The sequence below is a fragment of the Paramisgurnus dabryanus genome, chromosome 17, assembly GCF_030506205.2.
Source record: "Paramisgurnus dabryanus chromosome 17, PD_genome_1.1, whole genome shotgun sequence".
Classification (NCBI taxonomy): Eukaryota; Metazoa; Chordata; class Actinopteri; order Cypriniformes; family Cobitidae; genus Paramisgurnus; species Paramisgurnus dabryanus.
In genome coordinates, this window is record NC_133353.1 from 13,441,261 (window position 1) to 13,466,578 (window position 25,318).

Below are 25,318 nucleotides of genomic sequence, written 5' to 3' on the forward strand. Positions count from 1 at the left end.
TTCAGTTCGGTCCTGTGCTGCTCGGCGCCTTCGGTCCGTTGCTTTGTTTTGCGCAACTGTAAAGTGACTCATTTCACTGGACTACACGCAAGCTGATGTTTTCAGAGATGTTTACATTGGAGACCGCCGCTTAACTGTGTTGGCCAAATAGTACCTTTCCCTGGTTTTCTGTGCCCCATTGTCTTCTACACGCGTACGCTTGTTTGGCAATAAAAATGCTGACAATTACAAACATATACCATTATAAATGAAATTGTTGACAATTAAGAGTATAATGAAATGAAAATATGTGAAACCCATCTTGTGTAGACAATAGTAAAGTATGTGTGTATATCATTCCGTAGTACATTACATTTGTATACTTACTGTTAAAATGTAATTACATATATTGTATTATATATTATAGACGCACCGTTTGTTAGAGTCTTGAATGTTTCTTAAACATTATTTAAACGCAGCGCCTATTTACTATGTGAATGCAAATCCAGCGTAATGTTCTGGTTGGACCTCGAAGAAGAGGCAGGGCGTTATGACGTCACAAGCTGAAAGTTGTGGGGCGAGACGGGATCCCCCTCCCTTCTCCTCTGCGCAGGATCGACCGTTAAAAAAACACTCACGCAAGCTCACGGTGACGCGCACGTCTCAAGCTTTACGTACGCGGTTTAACGTACCAAACCCATCACAACACGGACAGTTATTTCACTCGCGTCGGAAATATGTTAACTTACACGACAGAAGGTTTAAGAGGATAACGTTAACTGGGGGAGCGCTGCTTGTTGTTTCATACCGGTTAGGTATCGAGTCGAACCCGGATTCACTTTTCTGCGCCACGGCTGGGGGATCAGCCGAGCTACAAGTCTCCTGTGGGAAAATACGGTGAGTTGATCCCCACTTTCCCAGGGCCTCTTGCAAAACACGTTGCGTGTATTTTTACTTCTAGTGCTGGGTCTTCAAATCCGCCCACTGTGGATTTATTTTCCAATGGGGTCGAGTGTGTACTCCGTCTTTAATCGGGTTTTAATCATATCGACATATGTTGTGGAAAGTACCCGTCCCAGCGGTACCGTTTCTGAAGGTAATGATTCGTTTTGACATGACACACCGAAAGGGAACGACAACCGTTGCCACGTAGAACACAAGAAACATTGCTATGTTGTAAAAGCGCGTGATCGTGTCATTTTTTTCCACTTAACGTTAGCTGTATCAACGTATTATATAGCTGTTAACGTTACCCAGTTTTCAGTTCAGTTGGTTTAGCGTGAAAAATGTAGATGATAAATTGTAACAGTTTGTGTGTGACTCACATGTTGCTTTAAGCGGTTGTTTGCGCATGCCCTATTTAAAACCTCAGCCACCAAATGATTAAATCTCCTTGACTGCGTCCCAAACCGCCTACTTCCATACTATATAGTAGGCGAAGTAGTGCTTTTAACATACTATATTGTATGGAAGTAGGCGATTTGGGACGCAGCACTTGTCTGTTAAAAGGATGGAGGGTGTCGCGTAATTTCAACCTGATGAAACGATTGCTGAGTCCCAATTCGCATACTATCCGTCCTAAATAGTATTCGAAACTAGAATTAGTACGTCCCAAAACGTAGTATGTTGAAATGAGTATCCCAAAGATACCCGGATGGTCTACTATTTCCGGTTAGATTTCGAAGTGCAGATCGATCCACACTCTAACGGCTAATATTGCCCACAACCCATTGCGTGCGGGAGGGAGGAGCTTTGTGGTGATGTAAATATGGCAGCCAGACGCAGCAGCGGAGATGCACCCTCAGCTATTAAGTGTAAGAATTCAAATGTTTAACCCTAATTAAAGTTATATTTAATTGTCTCGTAATATTCGGTTGATGTTGTGAAAATAAAGTACCATGGCTGTAGTACTGTGTCATGCATGTGTCTTTTTTATGTATTTCTTTATGTTTCTGTCTTAGATTTATACCTTATTATAAACCCTTATGAAAATAAACACCTTTTACTACACTAATCATAGTTTAACCACACTGACTTATTTGTAGTAATACTGTGGCTGTACAAATGTTAACTTTATTAAGAAATGTGGTTACTAAACTTTTACTATAGTAAAAGCATGGTTCATTTTCATCGCGGTATTTTTGATTTGCATACATAAGTATAAAATAAGCATAAAATACGTTAAACAATACTTATACTATAAACTTTAACTGTTTTGACTTTAAAATAAGTAGCTTTCGTTACACACATTGTTGCACATGATGAACATCATAACCAGCCGCCTCACAAACGACCTGCGTTTGGTGTGCGTAACTAGGCAACCACGTTGTCGTTCACGTTGCATGACGTCATCGAAGTACGTCCCAGAACGTGCATACTCTTTTGATACACACTCAAAAGTACGTACATTTTCCTCACAAAAACAGTACATACTTTTAGGTCGTAGTATAAGTAGGCGAATTGGGACTCAGCACATTTCTCTGAAAATCTTGAACTTCAAGCCAAACAGCTGCTTGATCACTTCTTCATGACTCTCTCTGGATAATATTTTACTAATGGATTATCGTAACCACTAAAATAACATCATAGTTACTACACGCTTACTATGGTTTTACTTAAAAAAAAAAAATAGTTTAGCCATGATATTTTTAGTAAAACTATGTTAATACTAGGGATGCACCGATAGGATTTTTTTGGGCCGATACCGATTTAAACGGACAACTTCTGGCCGATGCCGATACCGATATTACACACTTGTATACAATACTATACAGTGGGTCTATTATTTAGTTTATTTCTGCATGAAATTATGTTTACTGAACATGGATTGGATCTAATTAACATTCAACTGACCAACATAATAAGAGAGGCACAAATTAAGCTAAAACAAATATAATTAGACAACATGAACATGATAACCTTCAAAGGTGTTTTTTGCTACATTAACACACAAGCAACTCATTGCCTTTATTCGGTTAATTAATAAACAATCGGTATCGGCCTTTCTCATGCTATTGCCGATATGCCAACGGTTTCAGATTCATCAAAAATGGGCCGATAAATCGCTGCATCACTAGTTAATACTAATGGCAGTAGGTCTACAAAAAAAGTTTTGCTATAATGGTTGATTTTCTAAAGGGTTGCCAAAGTATACTAAGAGTAAACACACCTCTATGCTCACAAAAGGCCAGGGTTAAAGAGAGTAAAAAGACATTAACTACATAAAAGTTACTATTAAAGACCACTAGAGCATTAAAGGAAAACACCAGTGTTTTTCAATATTTTACTGTGTTGTTACCTCATACATATCTTGGCACAAAATAAAATGTGCCGCTTTTTTAACAAGATAAAAATGAGAACTATGTTGTATGGCGAAAGAGCACTTAGTTTGCAACACTTTGACCTCAGTGCGCAGTAACATCATCATTCTTGACTACTCCCCCTCTTGCTCAAACTTCCGTTAATATTACTGCGCCCATGGTCAAAGTACTGCAAACAAAGTGCTCTTCAGCCATACAATATAGTTCTGATTTTTTATCCTCTTGAAAATCGCCAAGTTTTATTTTGTGCCACCATACTTACTCATGTAACTACTCATGTAACAGTCTTTAAATAGGGAAAACATGGAAGTGTTTGGTGACTTCTAAATTCATCCCTGTTTGGATCCTAAGGAATGAATGGGGCTAGCCTAAATGCTAACACATTTACAAAGCGCTATACGAAGATTAAGTGCATGCATTGAATAAAGATAGGTATGTATTAATTTGTCTAAGTTGAGGTAAGAACATAATAAAATATAGAAAAACGGTGGTGTTTTCCTTTAAAACTATTTGAGGCTTGCTGAAGTTACCCAATGCGTAGACAACTGTAAAGACTTTGACCTTGTTCTCCCTGTTTTTCAATTTATTGACCTGTCAAAATGTGCTGGTGTAAAACTTAACAGATATATTATCACTGCATGGATAAAAGGAGGTTTAAGTTGTCTGTTGCCACAAATAGAACATTGCTTTATTGTGGGCATGTAGAAAAAGTAAGAGTCAGATATATTTTCTGTCTTAGCTGCATTTCTCTAGTTTGCGACCTAAGGTAACAGTGTTTGTGGGTCTGAAGCTCTATCCACAGCCCCAGAAACTGCCTTATTTATCAGGAATGAGCTTTAACTGGGCCACATCGCTGAAGCAATAGTGAGAAAAATGTAAAAAGTGTTTCTAATTTACCAAAAAGGAGAGCAGGAAGGAGGGAGATAACAATAGTGTGAGCATATGGGTGTGTTTTAAATAGGCCTAAGATTTAAAGAAACTTTGTATCTGTTGGTCAGCTGGAGTTTATGTATCTTATAATCCTAAAGATTTAAGATAGGAGTGTTGCCATGTGGGCAAAGGTTAAAGTGTGTGATTTGGCTGGTTTTGCAATGCGCAGTATGAGGATGTGGACTTATAGTGACGCCTCTACAGGGCTCAACATAAAGGACTGCCCGGTGGCCTGGGGCAAGCGTGAGAGACGTTCGGGCCAGTAAAAAGTATTGTCACTTGCCCAATCGGGCCAGTGCTTCACCCTCACCTTCAATATATTTTCATCAATGTATATTACTTAACATCTTGGAAGCAGACATTTACTTGGGTAAAACACGATGATAAAACAATGCAATATTTTGCACAATTTGCTGTCAGTTTACAGGTAAAGCAGAAAAGTTGGGAGCCTTTTTTTCTGTCTGTTGTATATGTATACATTTATATTTACTTTTGAATAAATTATTATTTTTAAATATGTGACACTGACATTTTTTATTGGGGCCAGTAAAAATTTTGGCAGAACAAGTGAAAACCTGAACCACTGGCCTGACTGGGCCAGTATAAAAAAATTATTTGCGTTGAGCCCTGCTCTATCTCTCTCTCTAAAATATGTTTATTGGCTACTTTGAAAGAGGCTTTACTTTGCAAAAGTATTGTAACAATACACATGCATCCCAGCAAGCAATTTTGTGCTTAAGAGACATCTAATGGCGCTTTTCCATTGCATAGTAGCCCACGGTTTAGTTTAGTTTGGGTCGGGTCAGCTTACTTTTGGGAGCTTTTCCATTGGGTGCAGTAGTAGTACCCGATACTTTTTTTTCGTACCACCTCGGTTGGGGTTCCAAGCGACCCGAGCTGATACCAAACGTGACGCGAAAACACTGTAGATCACTGATTGGTCTGAGAGAATCGTCACGTCATCGCTATAATGTAAATATTAGCTTTAGCTTACTGCTAGCTTGCGCTGTCTCAAGCAAACATGTTGTTATCTGTGTTCTGCTATAAGTTTCCAAACACCCTTTTAGCGATGAAAAACATCCGCAGGTTGAGAATCCGGGACACCATAACAGTTTTTTCCAGACTTGCAGTTTGTGGCGGCACATTCGCGACGTGCACGTCCGCATTATATATGCTTAAATGCAACTTGAATGAGGCTCAGCGGAGCGCCGTCGACTGACGCCACGGGTCGGGTGTTTGAACAGAAACTGTCATGTGAGACAGAGGTAGTAATTAACGCGATGTGCAAACATCTATTTGTGGTGGCCAATTTTAATTTTGTGGCAGACTGAGAAATAAATGAATGTATGGGAATGTACAACAACGCTCTCACGTGTATGATGTCACAGCAGTAGGCAGCGTAAATATAACGACACGCCTATAATCCCTCCCACTCCGAAGTGATACTAAACTCGATGGAAAAGCTAACCACGCCAAAGTGAGGTGAGCTGACCCGACCCAAACTAAACTAAACCGTGGGGTACTATGCAATGGAAAAGCGCCATAATAGATGTCTAAACACAACCCTGACTTCTAGGCTTAAACAAAGGCAAAATTTGGGCTGTCAGTAAAAAATTTAATAGGCGTCTAACCATATCCCCCCAAAAATAAATTAACCATACCGGTTAGGTCTGACTTTGCTAACACAATGGATACTATATATCCCATAAGTTTATTTTGGCTAGAAGTGGGTTAGTAGTCGGATTATATTGGGTCTATAGTTAACCTACACTGTAAAAAAAGTCATCTCAACAGAGATAAATTGTCACAATTTATAAAATATAGTTGTGAAAAGTCAAGTTAATTTTATAAGTTATAACAACTCACCTGGAGTTATAACAACTTATCTCTAGTCAAGATATAAATAATAGTAAGTTGAAAATGACTTGTAAATCTGAGTTGAATCAACAAAAATTTTTAAGGCAACAAAGTATTTTTTACAGTGTAGATGGTGAAATTAAAACTATTGCTTTGTAGGATTTTCCTCACAAATATATGGTAAAAAATAGAGAAAAATATAAAAATGCATTAATACAAACATTTACAAAAATGTGGAAATGAAAGGTTATCTCTCTCTCTCACAACACACACACACACACACACACACACACACACACACACACACACACACACACACACACACACACACACACACACACACACACATTCTTCCTGTTTTTCACTTCACATAATTTGTCCTATTTTAAGTAACATGTCATGTGGTCCAAATATAGGCTCATATCTTTATTTTTATCCTCGAGTTCCCAGAGAGATTTAATAACAGCAGTATTATAAATAAAGGTTTGTGTGAATTTGCCAGTTCTCAATACTGCCTGTGTTCTGTGCACTTTCTTGTGACTAATTTCTTAAAAATCTTTTTCCCTTTAATCATAGTCATAGTCATCTGAGCAAATGGTTTTGCTTGTGCTTTTATCCTCATATCATTGTTCTTTGACTAATACCTTGCAGGTGTACTTAAGTGTGACGAATGCTTTTGTATGGTAGAAAGCAGTTCATTAGTGCGCTGTACAATTAAAATGTTTCCGTGACATCTTGCGAGGTCTGGGTGAAAGTTACACAATTCACATCCAGATCATGATGCATGATGGGATACGCTTAGCCTTAAATACCACTGCAAAGTGGTATTTGCGATAGTGTGTCTTAAGTGTGCATTAAAGGCACTGCATTTTGGCAGTTTTAAGACACGGGTCAGTCCTGCACCCTTACTTCCTGTTGCATGCATGCGCTGTCAAGTGGCCAAGACCGCATGTGTGGGTATTTGATTGAAGCCAATATCTATCCTTAACCAAACAAATCCCCCAACATCCTCAATACCTCTCTGTTTACCACACAGAAGAGTGTCTGTTTCTTTAATTGCAGTTATAAAGATTGCACTGTAGGAGCGATTTGCTCTTTATATCCAAATGGCTGCTGGTTTCAGCATGCTATGGTTTATGGACCACTGCCATTGTGTTTTGTGGTTTGTTTTGCTGCGGGCAATGAATGCAGAGTAAATAATGCATGTCGAAGCCAGTTTTTGCAACAAAACATTCTGGATTTAAAATACGTTTCGGTTTAATTTGTATATTTTACTTGGATGAGTGATTGAAGAAAGTAGAAGAGAAAGTAGTACTGAAGAGAACAAGGAAGAAAAGGTATGGAAAAGCATTGACAGGAAATTGAATCTAGAAAGTAAATGCTTTACGGTTGAGCTGTCAAAGTGTAACCTCCAGGAATAAGTTGTGCTTTCCGGGTAAAGAATAAACGTACACAGCGGTCATATAGAAGTTAGATAGGTAGTGTTTCCACCTCTTAACAATAACGTATATGAAATACAGAATGGGTTGTATTATACATAAGGCATTATTATTGATCACGTTAAATTATTTTCTTGATACCAAGAGAAGATCCCAGAACGGTTAAGCTTTTGTGTCCAGTTAGACTTGTGTCAAGGTTTGAAGGTCACCAAGTAAATGTTTTGCATAACAGCAGTTAAATTGTGTTAAATTTCAAGTTCGCAGAACATGCAAAACTTTGTTTGATGATAAGAGCAGCTGATTTCCCTTCTCACACACAGGGACACCTGTGAGATCCATATCCAACTTTTTAGCTAAATACCTATCAGCAGAATATGATAAATATTAGTAATGCACAATATTATTGGCACACCAATATTATCGCCCAGATATGGAAAATAACGGGGATATAAGTTGCTTATATATATGACGTGTTAGTTATGCACGTCCGCTCGAACGAGTGCTATTTGGAGTAAGATATATCATGTAAGATAGAAATGTGGACAATTATGGACATTTCGGGGGCTTTTCTCGTGTAGTGGAAGTGTTTTGTGGAGCGGCAGGATTTTGAGTGCACAAGCACCTGGTTGCGGAGCACCTCCCTCTATAAAACCGCCCTTCTTTTTGCTTTCCGCATTTCCCCTGGGCTAGACAATCGTCCAGGACCTGTCTAATATTTAAAAGTTGGACCCGGACCCGTGCAGAACTAAGAGATGTCACAAATGTAATACCCAAACTCTAAGCTAACCCATCTATAATTTAATAGCTGGACCCAAAACCCGTCCAGAAAGAACTGACTGGACCTGGTCGGATTATATTCACAGCACATTGCTATTAAGACAATAAACAAAGTCAAAGTGAAAATAAAAGTCTCACCTTAGCAGCATTCTTAGTTGTATCTGACTTCGATGCATAGTAATCCATATCCTAATTAATTATTCCTCTCTTGACGATGTATAGAGCTTAATCCACTGTATTTCAGATTCAAAAGTCTACTTGCTGTTATGGTGACTGGTAACTTTATCTATAAAACACCTCATAAGTGGTAAAGTTCTCTCTTTCCACTTTTTTCTTATTGTGATTAAACTGTCAAATTACATGCAAGGTTATGTCAAAAACACACAAAGTGCACATAATCACACTGTTTTATGTTTTAAGTGAATGTTAAAAGTCTGTGATCATGTGTATCAGTATACTGGATCAGTGCAAGTGCCATTTCTACCTGTTGATATCTGTGATATTAATGGTAATATATACAAAGACCAGTTACAGTTTTTGCTGGCTTATCTGTATCAGCTATCAGATAAAATAAGTTGTGCAAAAAAATCCAATATTGTGCATCATAACGTTTTATTTCCGTGTTGAAAATCACAAGTTTAAGGAAAAATGTTTCAAGTGTTTTTCAGTTGGACTAAAATCAAACAATCAAAATTCAGAGAGGGCACTTTGACTTGACTCATTTCAGAAGGCTAACCAAATGCCACTGGAATATATGTAAATGTAAGTGTTTTGGTATACGGCACTATGTAAATGTACAGGTGTTGTGTCTGTGTAGAGGAATACACATGCACTGCAATGTGTTTGTGCCTCAGTATCTGAAGTACTGATGTATTAATATGCGTTTTAACAGCTATTTAATTAAAGAGGAAATTTATTTAATTTTTATAATGGGGGGGCTGATAAATCCAAAATATTTCATGTCCGTCATGGAAGCAGACATCGGAGATCGCTCCCTTATGGACACACACATGGACACACAGACACGGACACACACACACTCAGATCTCAGACATTAGAGATTCTAGAGGTCTCTTTCTTTCAAAGAAACATGTGCTTTCCCACAACCTGCCCAAATAAAAACACTGCTGTGGACTGTGGGAAAGCAGAGAAGGCAGAGCTCTCAAGGACAATATCACATCTGCACCGAGACTTTTTAACATGTGAGAGTAATATCAGTTGTGTTGGAGGATTATTTATTTTCTTGGGCTTCTCAGAATTAGATAGGAAAACCTGAAGGGATCAGTGTACTAGAGAGATGCTTTTATGCTTTGTTATGCAGTTACTGGTCATTGTAAATTTGTTGCTTAAGTTTCATTTATTAAAACCATTACAGACCTTCTATTCATGAATATCAGCTGATGTCACTCACACCTCAAACTTGTCTTCCGCCATTTTGAGTAGCTGAAGTGGTCGCAAAAGAAATAGAAGCTATGCCTTCAATTTTTACAACACTAAGAAGGCTCGACACAACATGATACTTTGCTTGAAGTATCATTTGTGTCAAGGTTTTGAACAACTGACTTGGCTGTTTTGGTGTCCGCTCGGCACCATCTTGCCAGTCAAGATGTATCGATCTCCAAATGCGACGTAAAGAGGGAGAAGAGTAAAGATGGATAGCTCCTAAAGCATGGTTCCATATAAATGCACGGATAAACAATATTGACCTTCTAGTTGAAAAAGGAGCCTCATATAAGATTCATTAATTCGCATTCGGAGATCGATTATTTATGTCTGGCAAAGCAGACACCAAAACAGCCAAAGTCAGTTGTTTAAAACCTTTCATTGTTCTCAATGCTCGCATTCATGTGTAGAGATCCAGGTGATACTTCGAGCAAAGTTTCATGTTGTGTCGTGCCTTCTTAGTGTTGTAAAATAGTGGTAGTTTGGTAGCAGCGGACAGCGGCTGAAAGAATGCATCAGGGATCGAGTAGGCATCACACCCAAGATATTTTTTAAAGTAGCGTTTATTTTCATGACAGTCGAGGTGCAAAATGTTGTCTTTTGTAGCCATTTCCCGTATCCGTAAGAATCATAGACAGTAAAAGATAAGATATCCGTAAATCGTAGCAATCCGTAAGTAGGTACTCAAGATGGCGGCAGAAAGCTGAAAAAGGGTGGATGGCGTAAAAGGTCACATGACTGATAACCATCTATACTAAAAAATCTGATCACATTTTTTGATTTTGGTTTTATAATTTTTTGATTTCATAATTTAAAAAAATGTAAGAATTTATTTTTGCTATTTTGTCTGCTGTGTGGCAGTTGTGGCCTAATGGTTAAGTAGTTGGACTTGTAACCTTAAGTCTCACGCCTAAGAATTTATCATAGGTTAAATATATGCCAACTTGCACAGGTCTTAAAATACTATACTTATACTTACTTATAGGGGTGTAAAGATTAATTGATTCGTATCGATGCATCGATTATACAGGCGCCGATTCGATGCAACTTGCAATTAATCGCGAGTTAACTCATTAAATCATGCAATTAATCTAGATTAAATATTTAAATCTTTTGACACCCCTAAAGAATATCAAGTATTGAATCGGATCGAATCGGATCACGGGGAGTTCTGAAGATTTTAAAAGATTCGAATCATTGACCTAATAAATCGGTAGCCTATCGGATTGAATCGTCATGAAGGCTCCGATTTACACCCCTACTTATGGCTGTATTGGATAATCTGCAAATAGAGGCCGATAAATCTTTTACTGCCTTAAATCTTAAAATAACTTCAACTCTTCTGCAAAAACACGTAGTGTGATTATTTAAAGTCAGGAGAAAGTGCCTTGCTGTATTGTTTTTGTATTGACCTAAATATGGGTGTGTGTGCTGTTCCTCTGTTATGTGTGTGCCATATTGGATAGACAACTAGTGAACTACATAAAATAACAATTTTGACACCAGAAACATTATCCTATTTTAACTGTATGAAACACAATGATCAAAATGCAAATAGTGCACTTACATGACACATACATGACATCTTTAGTGGACATCTGTAGTGAGAGTTGTGTACGGAATAAGGTAACCTAATCTTTTGTTCTGAGCATGGGTCCTTGGGTCAAATAGTGTATTAAATATATTTGATAAACTTGTTTTTCAGGAAGCTTAAAATCTGGCAATACTGTTACGATGTAGTTATCAATGACCAGATGGCTTTATATTCACATTTCTTAATTACCAAAATTATTATGCTTTTCATTGATGTGTATTTCATTCATTCTTCAGTAAACTGGAGCTAAGCCAGGTGTGCTAAGAGGCAATGGTTTTGTAAGATGTCAAATGAGAGGTTATCAAAACTCTCACAGAGAAGATAGACAAATACAAAGGTTTGCTTTATATTTATTTATTTATGTAGGTTTATTACTGAGATATTATAGTGCCTGACTGCCTGTATTATAAAAAGGTTAATATGTTCTTTCGAGTCCTCAATAACCGATTGAAATGCATGCACTTTGGTTGTTTTATAATATGCATTTAATAAAACATTTTCAGGGTTTGTGTATTCGAGAGATTATGTAGCATAAAGACAGAGCGCAGTTATGCTAATTTGAAAACCACACCCTCCGGGGGGGAACAATCCAATGGTTTTCAGGTTATGATGCGTTGCGCTCTGTCTCTATTGCTAGGCACGACGTAGCGACTTTACGGAAAAAAGGATCCAAATTCTTCCAGCGACTTGGAGTTGACTCTTTCTTTTGAAAGCCAATAACTTGAGTTACGATTTACTTATTCATACTTACTTATTAATTTAGCTGACGCTTTTATCCAAACCGACTTACAATTGCTATATTTGTCAGAGGTCGCACGCCTCTGGAGCAACTAAGGGTTAAGTGTCTTGCTCAGGGACACAATGGTGTGTCACAGTGGATATGAACCCGGGTCTCTCACCCCAAAGTGTCTTATCCACTGCACCACACTCTAAAACAGATGTGTTAAAAACAACACATTCTGTGTTAGTTTAGAGACAACAGATTAAATGTGTTGTCCCTAACTAACACATCTTTGTGTTATTATTGAAACAACACATTTTGTGTTATTTTTAACACAACTTGTGTTGTCCCTTTCATGTATTTTAACACGAAATAACACATAAATGTGTAAATGGCATGACACAAACTATGTGTAAAAAATGAACACATAATTTTTTAGAGTGCATCACCACCCCTGATTTACTTTCAGCTTTGTAGATTTTGCAGACTGTTACCCATTGACTTCCATAGTATTTATTTTTCCTACTATGGAAGTCATTGGGTACTGTCAGTAGTATGGTTTGCATCATTTATCAAAATCTCTCCTTTTGTGTTCAACAGAATAAAGAAACACGTACAGGTTTAGAACAACACGAGGGGGTGGAAATGATAACACAATTATAATTTTGTGGTGACCTCTTTGACTGCTGTACTCACACCTTTGTAAAAACAAGCAAATACTAAACAACATTAGCAACATATTTCGCTTTGTTATATTCCATTACATTTGGACTAGAAAGGGTTTGTTCCTACTAGAGCAGTAACAAAAATATGGCTTCACTTGGCTATATATCCACTATGCATTTAGTTCAGTGTCAATAATGATGAAATATTTATTAATTTAATGTTTTATTCTTTTTTTTTAATGAGGTGTAGGAAGAAAAGGTCATTATGTAGTGAGAATATTTGCAAGATTTTTCATGTGTATGAATTTATGGTAAAATAAGACCTGGCAGAATAGAATAGGCTGTGTGTTCTGAATTTTAAGTATGTTTGTATAACACAACTGAAATGGCTCTAGTTACCTCGCCCCAAACCTAAATGTGTACCATATGCTGACTGTAATTTAAAAGCAAGCCGTGACCTGAAACCTGTAGTTTCAAGTTTAACGGCCAATTTTAATTTAGTCGTCAGAAAGACAAAATGTTTAATAGGAAAGTTTCGCTAATAGCTAAACAGAGGAAATGTCTATTTCTGTTTATGCTTATAATATTGCTCCACATATTAAACATCAGAGGACCTAAGTGTGACAATTAGGGCTGGGCGATAGAGCTAAAATGTTTATCATCGATACAACGTATATCATTCGATTAGCGATAATTATTGATACATTTTATTAAGCTTTTAAAAAAAAATGACAAGTAGAAAAACGTTTTAATTTAACCACTGTATGTTTTATTTTCACACTTTTTTTAAGGCAAACAATACAATTTTAGTTTAGCAGTACAAAAAAAGTGTATATTAAATTGGTGTTAAATAACTTTGATTACTGTTCTTTGTTTCTTGTTGTTTGTTCTAAACTTTGTTTGCAATGGTGAAAAGGCTACTTTTCTGCACCTACATTTTTTAATGTACTGTAAATGTCAATGTAAATTTTTACACGTTTTCATGCTTTTACTGTTATATGGCGGTGCCGCAGCCGAACCCCAAAGCAACACTTGTTATTGGCTGTTTGCTTGTCACTCGCGACACGCTCCTTTATCAGGGCATATAATAGGCTGTTTAAGATCGAGGAACGGCAATCTAATGTAGTCAAATGCAGTTTTAGCAATGGATTAACAGGTCTCATATCAGGCGTCATAAAGGTGTATTGACAGTACATATCGATTATCGTTTTAGCACCTAGCCCTAGTGACAATTAGGTTGTACTATAGGAAAAACTCACAGGTATAATTCACAAGCTGATTAACCTCTGCCCCTCCTTTAACTAACAGAAATAAAACTGGTTTTGCTTTGTGATGTCATATTTGTTAAGGCTTCATAGATGAGACATTACAATTTAATATTTTTGTATACTGGTCAGTACAGAGTATGGATTTCTGTCTGCTAAGTAGATGAAAGCTAATGGTTGGTCTTCTGATGCAAGGCTTGCGGATGTTTGGGATAATTTCCAAGATGCTATTTACTTATTTTTTAATGCTGACTGAGGCAGCTGCATATCGCACATTTGTTAAGATTGCTGTGTGTGTGTGTGTGTGTGTGTTTGCCTTCCACTCCTGTATAAGCTGATTTAATAACCAAAGGTCTTCCAAACATTGTGTTGAGTCCAAAGACTTAATCTATCTTTTTTACTTTCTCTTTTTCTCTCTCTCTCTTTCTATATATCTATTTAACTCCAATTACTCTTTCTGTTTCTTGTGAAACAACTGTTAATTAATGTTCAAGTAATGAATCATTTTCCAATTTAAGCCACACATCTGCCTTTGTGTATTTTTATGCCCAATTACACAGTGCAGAAATATGAAAGCGTACTTGTCATACAGGTTTTAGCTTGGTATAAGTCATAATCTACATTGAGCGAACGTGTGTGTTTGTGCCTAGTTATTAACTAACAAGCAATATATAGTCTGTCTATATATCCTGAGTCAACAGACTGCCAAAGCTGAAAATATTGATTTTTAAATACAGTTTGCACTGGTCTAAATATAGCTACACTCTGTGAGCTAAGCAATTTATGAGAATATCCTTACAGTAGTGACCACCCAATTTTTCAGCTGTTCTTGGCTCTGAAAGTTTATTTTCCATTCCACCTTTCTTTCCACAAAGATTTCAGAAATCTTTAGTAAGGAGTGGCTTTTAAGTCATGAACAAAACCAATTGGCTTTGAGATGAATCACAAAATTACAAGCTTTAAGAAAGATAAAGACCATGAGTCATTGGATTACTCATCATTTGAAACTTGTGAATAATTCATGCGAAAAAATGTATAGTAGGCCTATTTCACAAGTGTTAACTTGTCTTACAACTTGTTAACCTCTTGAAACTGACTTTTTCTTAAAATATATTAGTGCCATAGTCTTGTCTCAAGATCTAAAAACTACTTAAAGAGAGAGTTTATCCAAAAATGAAAATTCTGTCATTTACTCATTTTCATGTTGCTACAAACCTGTATAAATTTCTTTGTTCTAATGAACACGAAGGAAGATATTTTGAGGAATGCTTGTAACCCCACCGTTTGTGAGACCCATTCACTTCCATAATAGAAAAAAGGAATGCTTTGGAAGTGAATAGGGCTCATGCACTTTACTCAAAATAAATTACTTTGTGTTTATCAGAACAAAGAAATGTATACAGGTTTTTAACAACATGAGAGTGAGTAAATGATGAAAGATTTTCTGGTGATTCTAGGGGCGGTTTCCCGGACAGGGTTTAGATTATGCCAGGATTAGGCCTTAAGGGCTCGTTATAGTCGGGCGTATGGTGCTACGGTGTAGCCGCGACGGCGTAGGTTCCGCGTCGGTTTTCATTTATACTTTTGCGTCGTCCTCCGCGTCGACGTGCAAACACACCCGCAAACCGCTGGTAGGCAGTATCCACGCGTGTAACCACAGTAGCAGCGCGACCGTCAGAGAAGAAGAAGCTTGGCAAGTTAACCCACAAACGAAGAAGAAATAGCAACTTTTTGTGTATAATTTGAGAAGAGCAGCAATGATGGAATTAAATAAACAGCGACTTTTGTTGCAGTTTGAGTTAAATCACTCCTCAACTTGGCTCATCTTTGTTTTCACCGTCACATACGGAAATACCTATGACGCAGTTTTTTTTTACCTGACGGGAGGGGTTCTGGTGGACCAATCACAGCGCTTGCGGTCTGCGTAGATCTGACGCGCTGTTACATTTTTTGTAAGGTTCGTGTCAGGCTACGTAGAGCTACGCACAGGCTACGGATAGCTACGGCGTAGAACCTATGCACGACCTTAAGTTATATAAGGACATTTAAGTAGTTTTTAAACATTCCTGGTGTTAATCTTGAGACAAAACAATGGCACTGTATTATAAGATATTTTCGGGCAAGCTGTTTTAAGTTAATACGTTTCAAATAAGCATTTTAGTCTAGGACTATCTGAAGCCTTGTCTGGGAAACCGCCCCCAAATTATAAAAATAATAACAAAATGTTTTAAGTTTGTTCCATACATGTAAGTTTATAGTTTTAAGGGCATCATTCACTGCTGAGCTCTTTTGACACTTTTTATGTTTCCATTGTAACAGTTTGTTCTAGTCTGGTGGTTGATACTTATAGGGTTGGTGGTTAATGGGGAGTACAGCATAATAGGGGACTTTTTTTCTTCAAAGTAAGAGTGAAATGAAAATGAAAGTACACAGACTTTTGCATTGAATTTCAGAAAGCATTTATTAGCAGTTAACAATCTTTAGATGTTTAAAAAAAGATTTATACTTCAATGCTCAAAACTACAATTTTTGGGAGGTAATATATTGGATTTACGATATGCTTTATTCTTTTAAACTTTTCAGATTCTTTATTCAACTGTTTAGTCAAATATAATTTGGGCTTTTCTTTAATCAGAGTGCCTGCTACACTACAGTTAGTATGATTGAGAAACAGGATATGATGTTGCTTTACCTTTCACATGATCTGTGCATATGCAGACCACATGTTGAACCACATTTCCCAGAGTTTGGCAACACTCTGTAGAACAAGATGTATGCTTTTTAAGATATATATATATATATGCACACACAACTCTTGTCTGTTAGCTAACTTCTGCTGTCTTTTCTTTTTTCAGAGGCCGTATGCTGTTGTTCCCTGACAGAAAATTAATGTGTTCTTCAGATTTATCATCATTCAGCCACGACCTAATAAATTTGACATTGGACCTTTCATCGGTTTCTTCCAATGTCCCAGAGACAGTATGACTGCTCTCAAAGCACCAGATTGCTGAGTGTGGACTTCACCCCGTCCACTCCCATTTCAACTCGCTGAAACAGCTCACCTGCGCTCTCTTTCTCACCCAGACATGAAACAGGTGAGGCTCTGGACAGTCAGCGATGTCTCTGATTGGCTGACTGAAGAGGGCATGCAGGAGTATTCCGATGCATTGGGTAACACGGACGGCCCTGCTCTCTTGAAGCTCACTGAAGAAGACTTCAAAGCCCCACCCCTTTCACTGGTCACCGGCGATGGTGGCCGACATCTGTTGGATCGCATAGAGACTTTGCGCTTCACGAGCCACATGAAGGCACACAAGAGCAACCATGAAAACGGTCACCATGTGAACGGACACGCTGGCATTTCCCTCGCCAATGGCAGTGTTGTCAATGGGAAGACACTCAATGGCGGACCTAAAAACGGATTCCGCTCTGACCCGGTTCGCATTTTAATACCTGCGGTCCCTGAGCAGGATCGCACACCGTTTCCCACAGAGTGGTTTAAGACTGGTGTGGCTTTCCTGTACGCCGTCTGCTGCTTTGTTATAACAACAATAGTGATCTCTGTGGTGCACGAGCGAGTCCCACCCAAAGAAGAATCCCCGCCCCTTCCCGATAAGTTTTTTGATCTGTTTGATCGCGTGGGGTGGGCGTTTTCCATCTGCGAGATCAACGGTATGCTGCTGGTGGGACTGTGGCTTGCACAGTGGTGTCTGCTAAAACACAGGTCTGCTTTTTTACATGTTTTCATACGCTTGTTAAGTTTATTTCATAATGTCAGCTGAATCACAACTGAAATGAGCTCCTGTCCTGATTACCAAACTTTCTTTAGCACTGTGATCTGTAAACCATGTGACTGATCCTGTGATGTTCTGCTGACTCTTGTTCTCCATCTGACCATGATATCAATTCGTGTGCAGGTCCATAATTGGCCGGCGGTTCTTTTTCATCGTAGGCACTCTGTACTTGTACAGATGTGTGACCATGTACGTTACGACGTTACCTGTGCCTGGCATGCATTTCAAGTGCTCTCCCAAGGTAATCACGTCCAACCCAATCATATTTGTCCTTAAAACATGAAAAATATTTTATAAACTGTAAAAGATCAAAATTACCCCATGATTTACTCATATACCCTCAAATCATCTGAGATACATATGTTCATCATCTGTTTTAGTAAGGCATGTTTGTTAAAACTAGTTATACTTCATTATTAAACTAAAGCCTAGTCCAGGCCTAAACTAATCCCTGTCCTGTAAACCGCCCCTTAGAGTTATTTAAGTAAAAATCCTTGCTCTCCCTACCTTTATAACGCTAGAAAACAGAAAGTGCATCCATCCTTCACTGAAGTAATATACACGGCTCCATGGAGTTGATAAAGGTCTTGCATGATTCACAAGACTTTTAGTGTAGTGAGCGTTCTTTGCCATAGATAAGTTATGCAGTGAATCGTGCGAGCCCAAGATAGCATCATTACAAGGTAGTTATTACAGTTTATAAAGTTTAAAATATTATTTTAAATAATCAATGTTTTCTTACAGAAATAATGTAATTTTCTTATAAAATCGCACAGATTACCAGCAGAAGACCTTTATGAACCCCTTGATGCCGTGTGAAATACTTCTGTGAAGGATGGATGCACTTTTTTGGGGTTTAAAGTAGGGATCGACCGATATGGATTTTTTTTTAGTGCCGATACCAATTTTTTTTTCATCAGCCTTAGCCGATGACCGATACAGGCTGCAGATTTTCTTGAGCCAATATTTGGAGCCGATACTGCTTTTGCTCACTCAATTTACATCATAAAAATGACACGATGATGCCAAATGTTACAAGTCTCAATTTAAAAAAAGTAGGGCTGGGCAAAAAAAATCGATTTTTCAATTAATCATTTTTTAAAATGTGGTCGATTAAAAATCGATTCTCAAAGAGCTGAATCGATTTTTTTTTTTCATATTTATTTCCGCAAACATTGAATGGAGGAATGGAAGATTTTTTGATTTCGCAAGCAAGACGTGTTGTGGCTTTTAATTTCTTTTTATTAATTACCAACTTGTAAACTGCTGTTCACTGTTTTTTTTTATTAATATAGTATGTGTATTAAATCTATATTCATTGAGTTGAATCAAGAATCGAGTATAAAAACCTACCTGAGAACCGGAATCGAAAATTTAATCGACAATCGGAATCGACAACGATTTGATAGCTTGTGAATCGAAATCGAATCGATCTGGAACATCTGAATCGATACCCAGCCCTAAAAAAAGTAACATTTATTAAACTATATTTAACAAATAGTAAAAACAGGTGAGGGTGCTATGGAACCATGAACTGCACTCTCCAAAAATCAGCAAAGGATATTGATTTCTATCACTTTACTACTACAAATATAAATAGGGGTGGTTTCCCGGACAGGAATTATCTTAAACTAGTACTAGATCTTAGTTTAATTAGGAAATATAACTGGTTTTAACAAACATGCCTTACTAAAAACATTACTTGTCCATTTTGAGGCAAAACACAGGGCACTGATGTATTTTAAGATATGTTAAAAAGAGATGTTATTAGTTTGGACAGTTCTTACATTTATTTAAGTCTTGGACTAGTCTAATCCCTGTCCGGGAACCCCCCCCCCCATAGAGATGAGAAATAAAAACCTGCTTTGTTCAGCTATGATCAGGGCCGAGCTTTCGATGTTGTCATGGAAAGGTTGGTTGATTTTAGTCACATGACCTGCAATCGCTTGCGGCTTCCAGCACTCTGTCTGAAAATAATGCCGGGAAAAATCGGCGAACACGGCAGCCACGTATCGGTCCATGCCGATACACATAAAACTCGCAAATATCGGCCTACATTTATTTCTATCACTAGCTTAAAGTCAGAAGTTGCTCCCTGATCCCTGTTTTCTACCATTATTTTAGACTATTACTAAAATAACAAAATGTGTTCGTTTTTTGAGGTTGAGTAAATCATGGGGTAATTTTGATACTTCGCTGGAGTAGCCCTTTAATAGAGTTCCCACGGGTCCTTGAAATCCTTGAAAGTTTGTGAATCTGGAGGAAAAAGGCCCTGGGAAGTTTTGGAAATATACATCCATAAATACAGGTCATTGAAAGTGCTTAAATCTATTCTATGCAGGAAGTTTTCTGGAAAAAAATCCATATTATTCTCTGTGTAGTGTAGGATAATATCATAAAAATTCTAGACTTTAAGCACATGTGCTAAACTGTTCGCTTTAAATGCTTAGGTATTTTTATTGCGAATGTTGATTCATACCAAAATGCTTTTTTGCATAGTTGTGTTTGACACATGAAAACATCTCGTGTTACGTATGTAACTGTTGTTCCATGAGAAGGGAACGAGATGCTGCCTCTTCCTTGCCATACTTCCTGCGTCCCTGTAATGCCATCTTTGGCAATATTTCAGATAGCGATATACTTCCTGGCTCCCACGTCACCCTGTCTTTGTCGTTAAGCCTCACCATTGGTTGAATTTAATATACACATTCAGATGCACTTACCCCTGAAGGCGTCCCCAAATGTCACTGCAGTGACGCAGCGCGAGTTCCCTTGAAAGGGAACTGTAACAATGTATCTTAAAAGGTAACTCGATGTAACCTTGCTCTCACTTGAAATGTGTCCCCACATTTAGTTCTTGAATTTGAGGGTATTTGATCTGGAAAGTACTTGAAAGGTCCTTCAATTTAAAGTTAAGTAAGGTGTGGGAACCCTGTTTAAGTCTAAGTCTTTTAGGTTAAACTTTTCACTATCAGGGTGAAGTCTTACATGGTTTGCAGCTTATATTATTCAAGCTTTTACCCTAGAAAAGAGAGACTGACAAAACTAAAGTGTGTTTTGGGAATGGCAATTCAGTGATCATTGATGCCACAACAATTTTATAATTATATAAAAAAATCGAAATAATTTTTTTGTTAGTGTATATGCATTTACTTGCCGCTTAGTGCCTCAAATAAAAGTTTGGATGTTAGTATATCCGCTTCTGGGAATCGAACTTACAACATATTGTGCTGCTAACACAATACTCTACCAAATAAGCTACAGGAACACTGGTAACCATGTACAGTAAAAATGTATATAATTTTATTATTGATAATAAATATATAAGAAAATATAATTCATTTTGGTTTGTTTGTTTAATCATTTGTTTATATATTCTTATACATTTATGATATTTGTATTCCAGCTCTTCGGCGACTGGGAAGCCCAATCGCGTCGGGTCTTAAAAATGATAGCAGGTGGTGGCCTGTCAATCACTGGCTCCCACTCATTGTGTGGAGATTACCTGTACAGTGGTCACACAGTGATGCTGACGCTAACCTACCTTTTTATTAAAGAGTGTAAGTACACACACTAATAATCCCAAACGTCAAACTGTCTTCAAAAGGTATATTTTTTAACACTGCCATCTTATGGACAACATTGAGACTTTACAGCATCTGATCTTACCATTTCTGTCTTCGTATTCTGAAACTACTGCACAGTATTTTTTTCAATAAGCAAATTGTGCTGTCATTGATAGATTCACCACGGAGGTTCTGGTGGTACCACTGGTTCTGCTTGTTCCTAAGTGTTACCGGTATCTTCTGCATTCTGTTGGCTCATGACCACTACACAGTTGATGTGGTGGTGGCCTACTTCATGACAACGCGCCTCTTCTGGTGGTACCATACGATGGCCAATCAGCAGGCAAGTGACCCAGTCTGCTAGCTATACACTTCTTGCAGTTGTCTCAGTTACAAAATGAGCATTTAAACCAAACTAGTTGTCAGTATGTGAATTTCCTCTTTTAATTTAACCTCCTCTGTTGTTTTGTAGGCTTTAAAGGAGAATTCCGGCAGCAACCTGTTCTCTCGTGTCTGGTGGTACGGCCTATTTCAGTACTTTGAGAGTAACGTACGGGGCATCGTGCCTCGAAACTACCAGCTGCCATTTTTGTGGCGAACTTTGACGAGTACCCGGGTTAAGTACAGCAAGCTGGACTCCCGTGAGTCGTGACCCATGACTCCCGATTGGCTGGAGCTCTGTGAGACTCTTAAAAAGCAAGCTACTCTTCCCCTATCAACCCCTGCAAAACTGGTTGAGCACTGTGATCCATATACACCTATCATTTTCTAGTATTTGAAGGATTTTAATGTGTATATGTAGAGCAGAACGTCTTAACAACTGGATTTAAGTTGCTGCTCTTTACAGTAGGTAAATAATGCTGACAAATGAACTGCATTATCAGGCCTTTGTCCCCTTCCTGCTGTCTTCTCAATGGACTTTGTACAGCAGAATATGTAACTTAAGGTTTATTTAGCTGCCAAAACTGTATTGATATCCTGGAATACTTATAGAAATAGATTTTGTTTTGAAAACGCATCTTTTTGTAACAATAATTTTATTAATTCTGGTGCAAGAGATTTTTCTAAATATTTAGCAGGTTTTATTTTCCAAAAAAATGACTCCCAAATAGAAAATCTTTTCTAGATTTGTACCTTCCTGAATGCTGGGGAATACCAGCTTGAGAAATGTCTAGTGCCTTTGTTTCATACACTCAAACACATATACTGTATGTAAACACACAGGTGTGACTAATATGCACACGTTGATCAAAAGTTACATAACGTGTTATATACACACAATGTCTGTCTGAATGTTGAAGCTTTGCTTAGCCAGTAAACACTAAGAGACACACTATGTTTTCTAGATGCTATGAATGTGGCAATTTAGTTCTGCCTACCTACACTGTCAGAAAAATGGTCCCAAGCTGTCACCTGGTCAGTACCCTTTTTAAGGTCCTAGTATATGTATCATTTTAGGTACAGATATGTATAAATATGTACCTTTTAGGTACTAAAATTCACCCAATTTGCACCTGTGAGGTACTGATATGAACTCCATTTAGGTGCGAAGTTGTACATTTTGAAAGGGTACCATCCCAATGTCAGCAAGGGAGCATTATTTGACATTTTTTTTCCGGATAGTATACATATTACAATCATTCAAATCAAAAGCTATTAGGGTTTTAATAAGGTAGTTTTGTTGTCAGAAAAGAAAGTTGAATTCAGAACAGTGAAATAAATGAGTCCAGACAGAGAGAAAGCTGTTAATGGGGTCATTACGTCCAGCTACAGAACTTGTTTGACAAAACACTACTTAAGTATTTGAAGTCATTACAGATTTGGTTTAAATACAGCATGTGCTTTGTAAATGTCACTTGCCGTCTTACAATTTTAAATAATGAATATGTTTTTTTTATAGAGTCACAGATTACAAAACTTGGCATTTTATGTTTCACCCTTATTCAAAAGCTTGTGTCACTCAACATAGGTTTACAATACCTTAAGGGCACCCATTAAACAAATGTTTCAGGTGTGCGTAGATGGTATAATCTATACATTTAAAACATCTAGTATAATACACTGCGTTTGTACTAGATATGTGACAAGTCCATCTTTCAGCTGCAGGAAACTTATGAAGTTGTTTAAAAACGTATGTAAATTAATCCTATTTCTAGTTTTTTAATGCCATGTTTTCCTACACTGGCATCTGTTTTAGCATTGGCATTAATAGGGGCAGCAGTCCTTTAAACACAAATGATCGGTTTAAGTTTATTCAATACTAAATATGTTCAATTAATACATGTGTCTGCCCAAAATGTGCTGCTTCTGCTAGCCAAAGGAAAAATGGTCCTTCAAGAACCAAATCAGACTGAACGATAGGCTTGAAACTGCCTGCACAATGACTGAATTAATTTTCTGGAGCATAAATGTGCAATCGGTTACTGTACACAAAAAATACAAGCACTTTAAAATGACGCCCAGCCACACACTTGAGTAAACTAGTTTAAAGAGGTGAGGTACAGTAAACCAGCATCTTCCTAAAAATGTAGAGTAGCAGCTTTAGTAGACTGCATAAATTTACCACATAATGTAAGAAAGACTAATGATGGGTTTATACTCGTCGTCTTTATGAAGTTGACGGTAGGATCAGACCTTTGAATGTTCACCAATTTACAACCACTAGAACATGGGGCTGAAAATGCACATACTACTTTGTATGACTGACTTCAGTATACCACACATTAGTATTTAGTTTTGTTGTGGGTTCCCAGTCTTCCTATGGAAACCAGTGTTGGATTAGAAAGGATTTTGCTTTCAGGGTTAAAAATTAAGTGTTTGTACACCTAATTGGGAAGTCTAGATTGTTCAGAGGTTAATTTAGCTTTCTATTAGATCTCCAGATGATCTGCATTAAAAAGTAATGGACTTTTCAGAACTGAATTAAGTATTGGCTTATTTTGTCTTTGACATAATGACAGTAAATGCATGCATTTTTAGTTGTTGTTGTTTTGTTTCCTTTTCATTGTCAATCATAAACCCAGCATTGTCAAATTGCTTAAGTGTTGTCTAATGCAAATCAGGTTATATGTGCTAAATAATCTCTTAAGAGGACAAAAGGAGAAGAGGTGTATATATTGAATAAAATTTTTAATATTCTGTATTATTGTCTGTTTTTTAAATTAAGTCTTTGTTTTATTCCTAAATGTTGGCATCTTCACATCATCATAATTTCCTTTCTACAGATTTAAAGATGCAATGCATAGAGAGGCTTTGATTTGTGAATACAGCAATGACTTGAATGGCTTTGAAAAGCACAATGAAAAGCAGTCTAAAGCACTTAAATACCATGTACATGTATGGATGTGTATGTAAAGTATGTGTATTATAATGAATGTATATATTATGATATCTCTAATCTATCTATCTATCTATCTATCTATCTATCTATCTATCTATCTATCTATCTATCTATCTATCTATCTATCTATCTATCTATATACACACACACACACACACACACACACATATATATATATATATATATATGTATGTATATATGTGTGTGTGTGTGTGTGTGTGTGTGTATATATATATATATATATATATATATATATGAATCCACACATCTCTGTGTTATTATTGAAACAACACATTTTGTGTTACTTTTAACACAACTTGTGTTTTATTTTGACACAAAATGACACATAATGTGTTAAAAGCTTAACGCACAAAAATAAAAAATTAACACATCCTTTCTAAGAGTATATGTATATATATATATATATATATATATATATATATGTGTATATATAATGTCAGTGATACCCCGTGGTGTATATATAGCATAGCGTCAATATATTGCCTCAGAACTTCATCATCAGTAATGTTATTCCATGTTTTCTGCAAAAACGAAAAGCTCCTTATGATGGCCCTATTCTGTGGTTTATAGAGCATAATGATGACTTTGAAGATACAGTGGTGGTCAT

General features: G+C 37.2%; 1 protein-coding gene across 1 annotated transcript; it reads left to right on the forward strand.

The window, feature by feature from the left end:
* The first annotated feature begins 6 nt into the window (after positions 1-6).
* Positions 7-24,492, forward strand: sgms1a (sphingomyelin synthase 1a). The gene is made up of 6 exons (XM_065245033.2): positions 7-876; positions 16,846-17,714; positions 17,908-18,025; positions 21,191-21,344; positions 21,527-21,693; positions 21,823-24,492. The coding sequence occupies exons 2-6, from the start codon at positions 17,077-17,079 to the stop codon at positions 22,000-22,002; spliced, it is 1,257 nt and encodes a 418-aa protein (XP_065101105.2). The 5' UTR covers positions 7-876; positions 16,846-17,076; the 3' UTR covers positions 22,003-24,492.
* Positions 24,493-25,318: the final 826 nt, after the last annotated feature.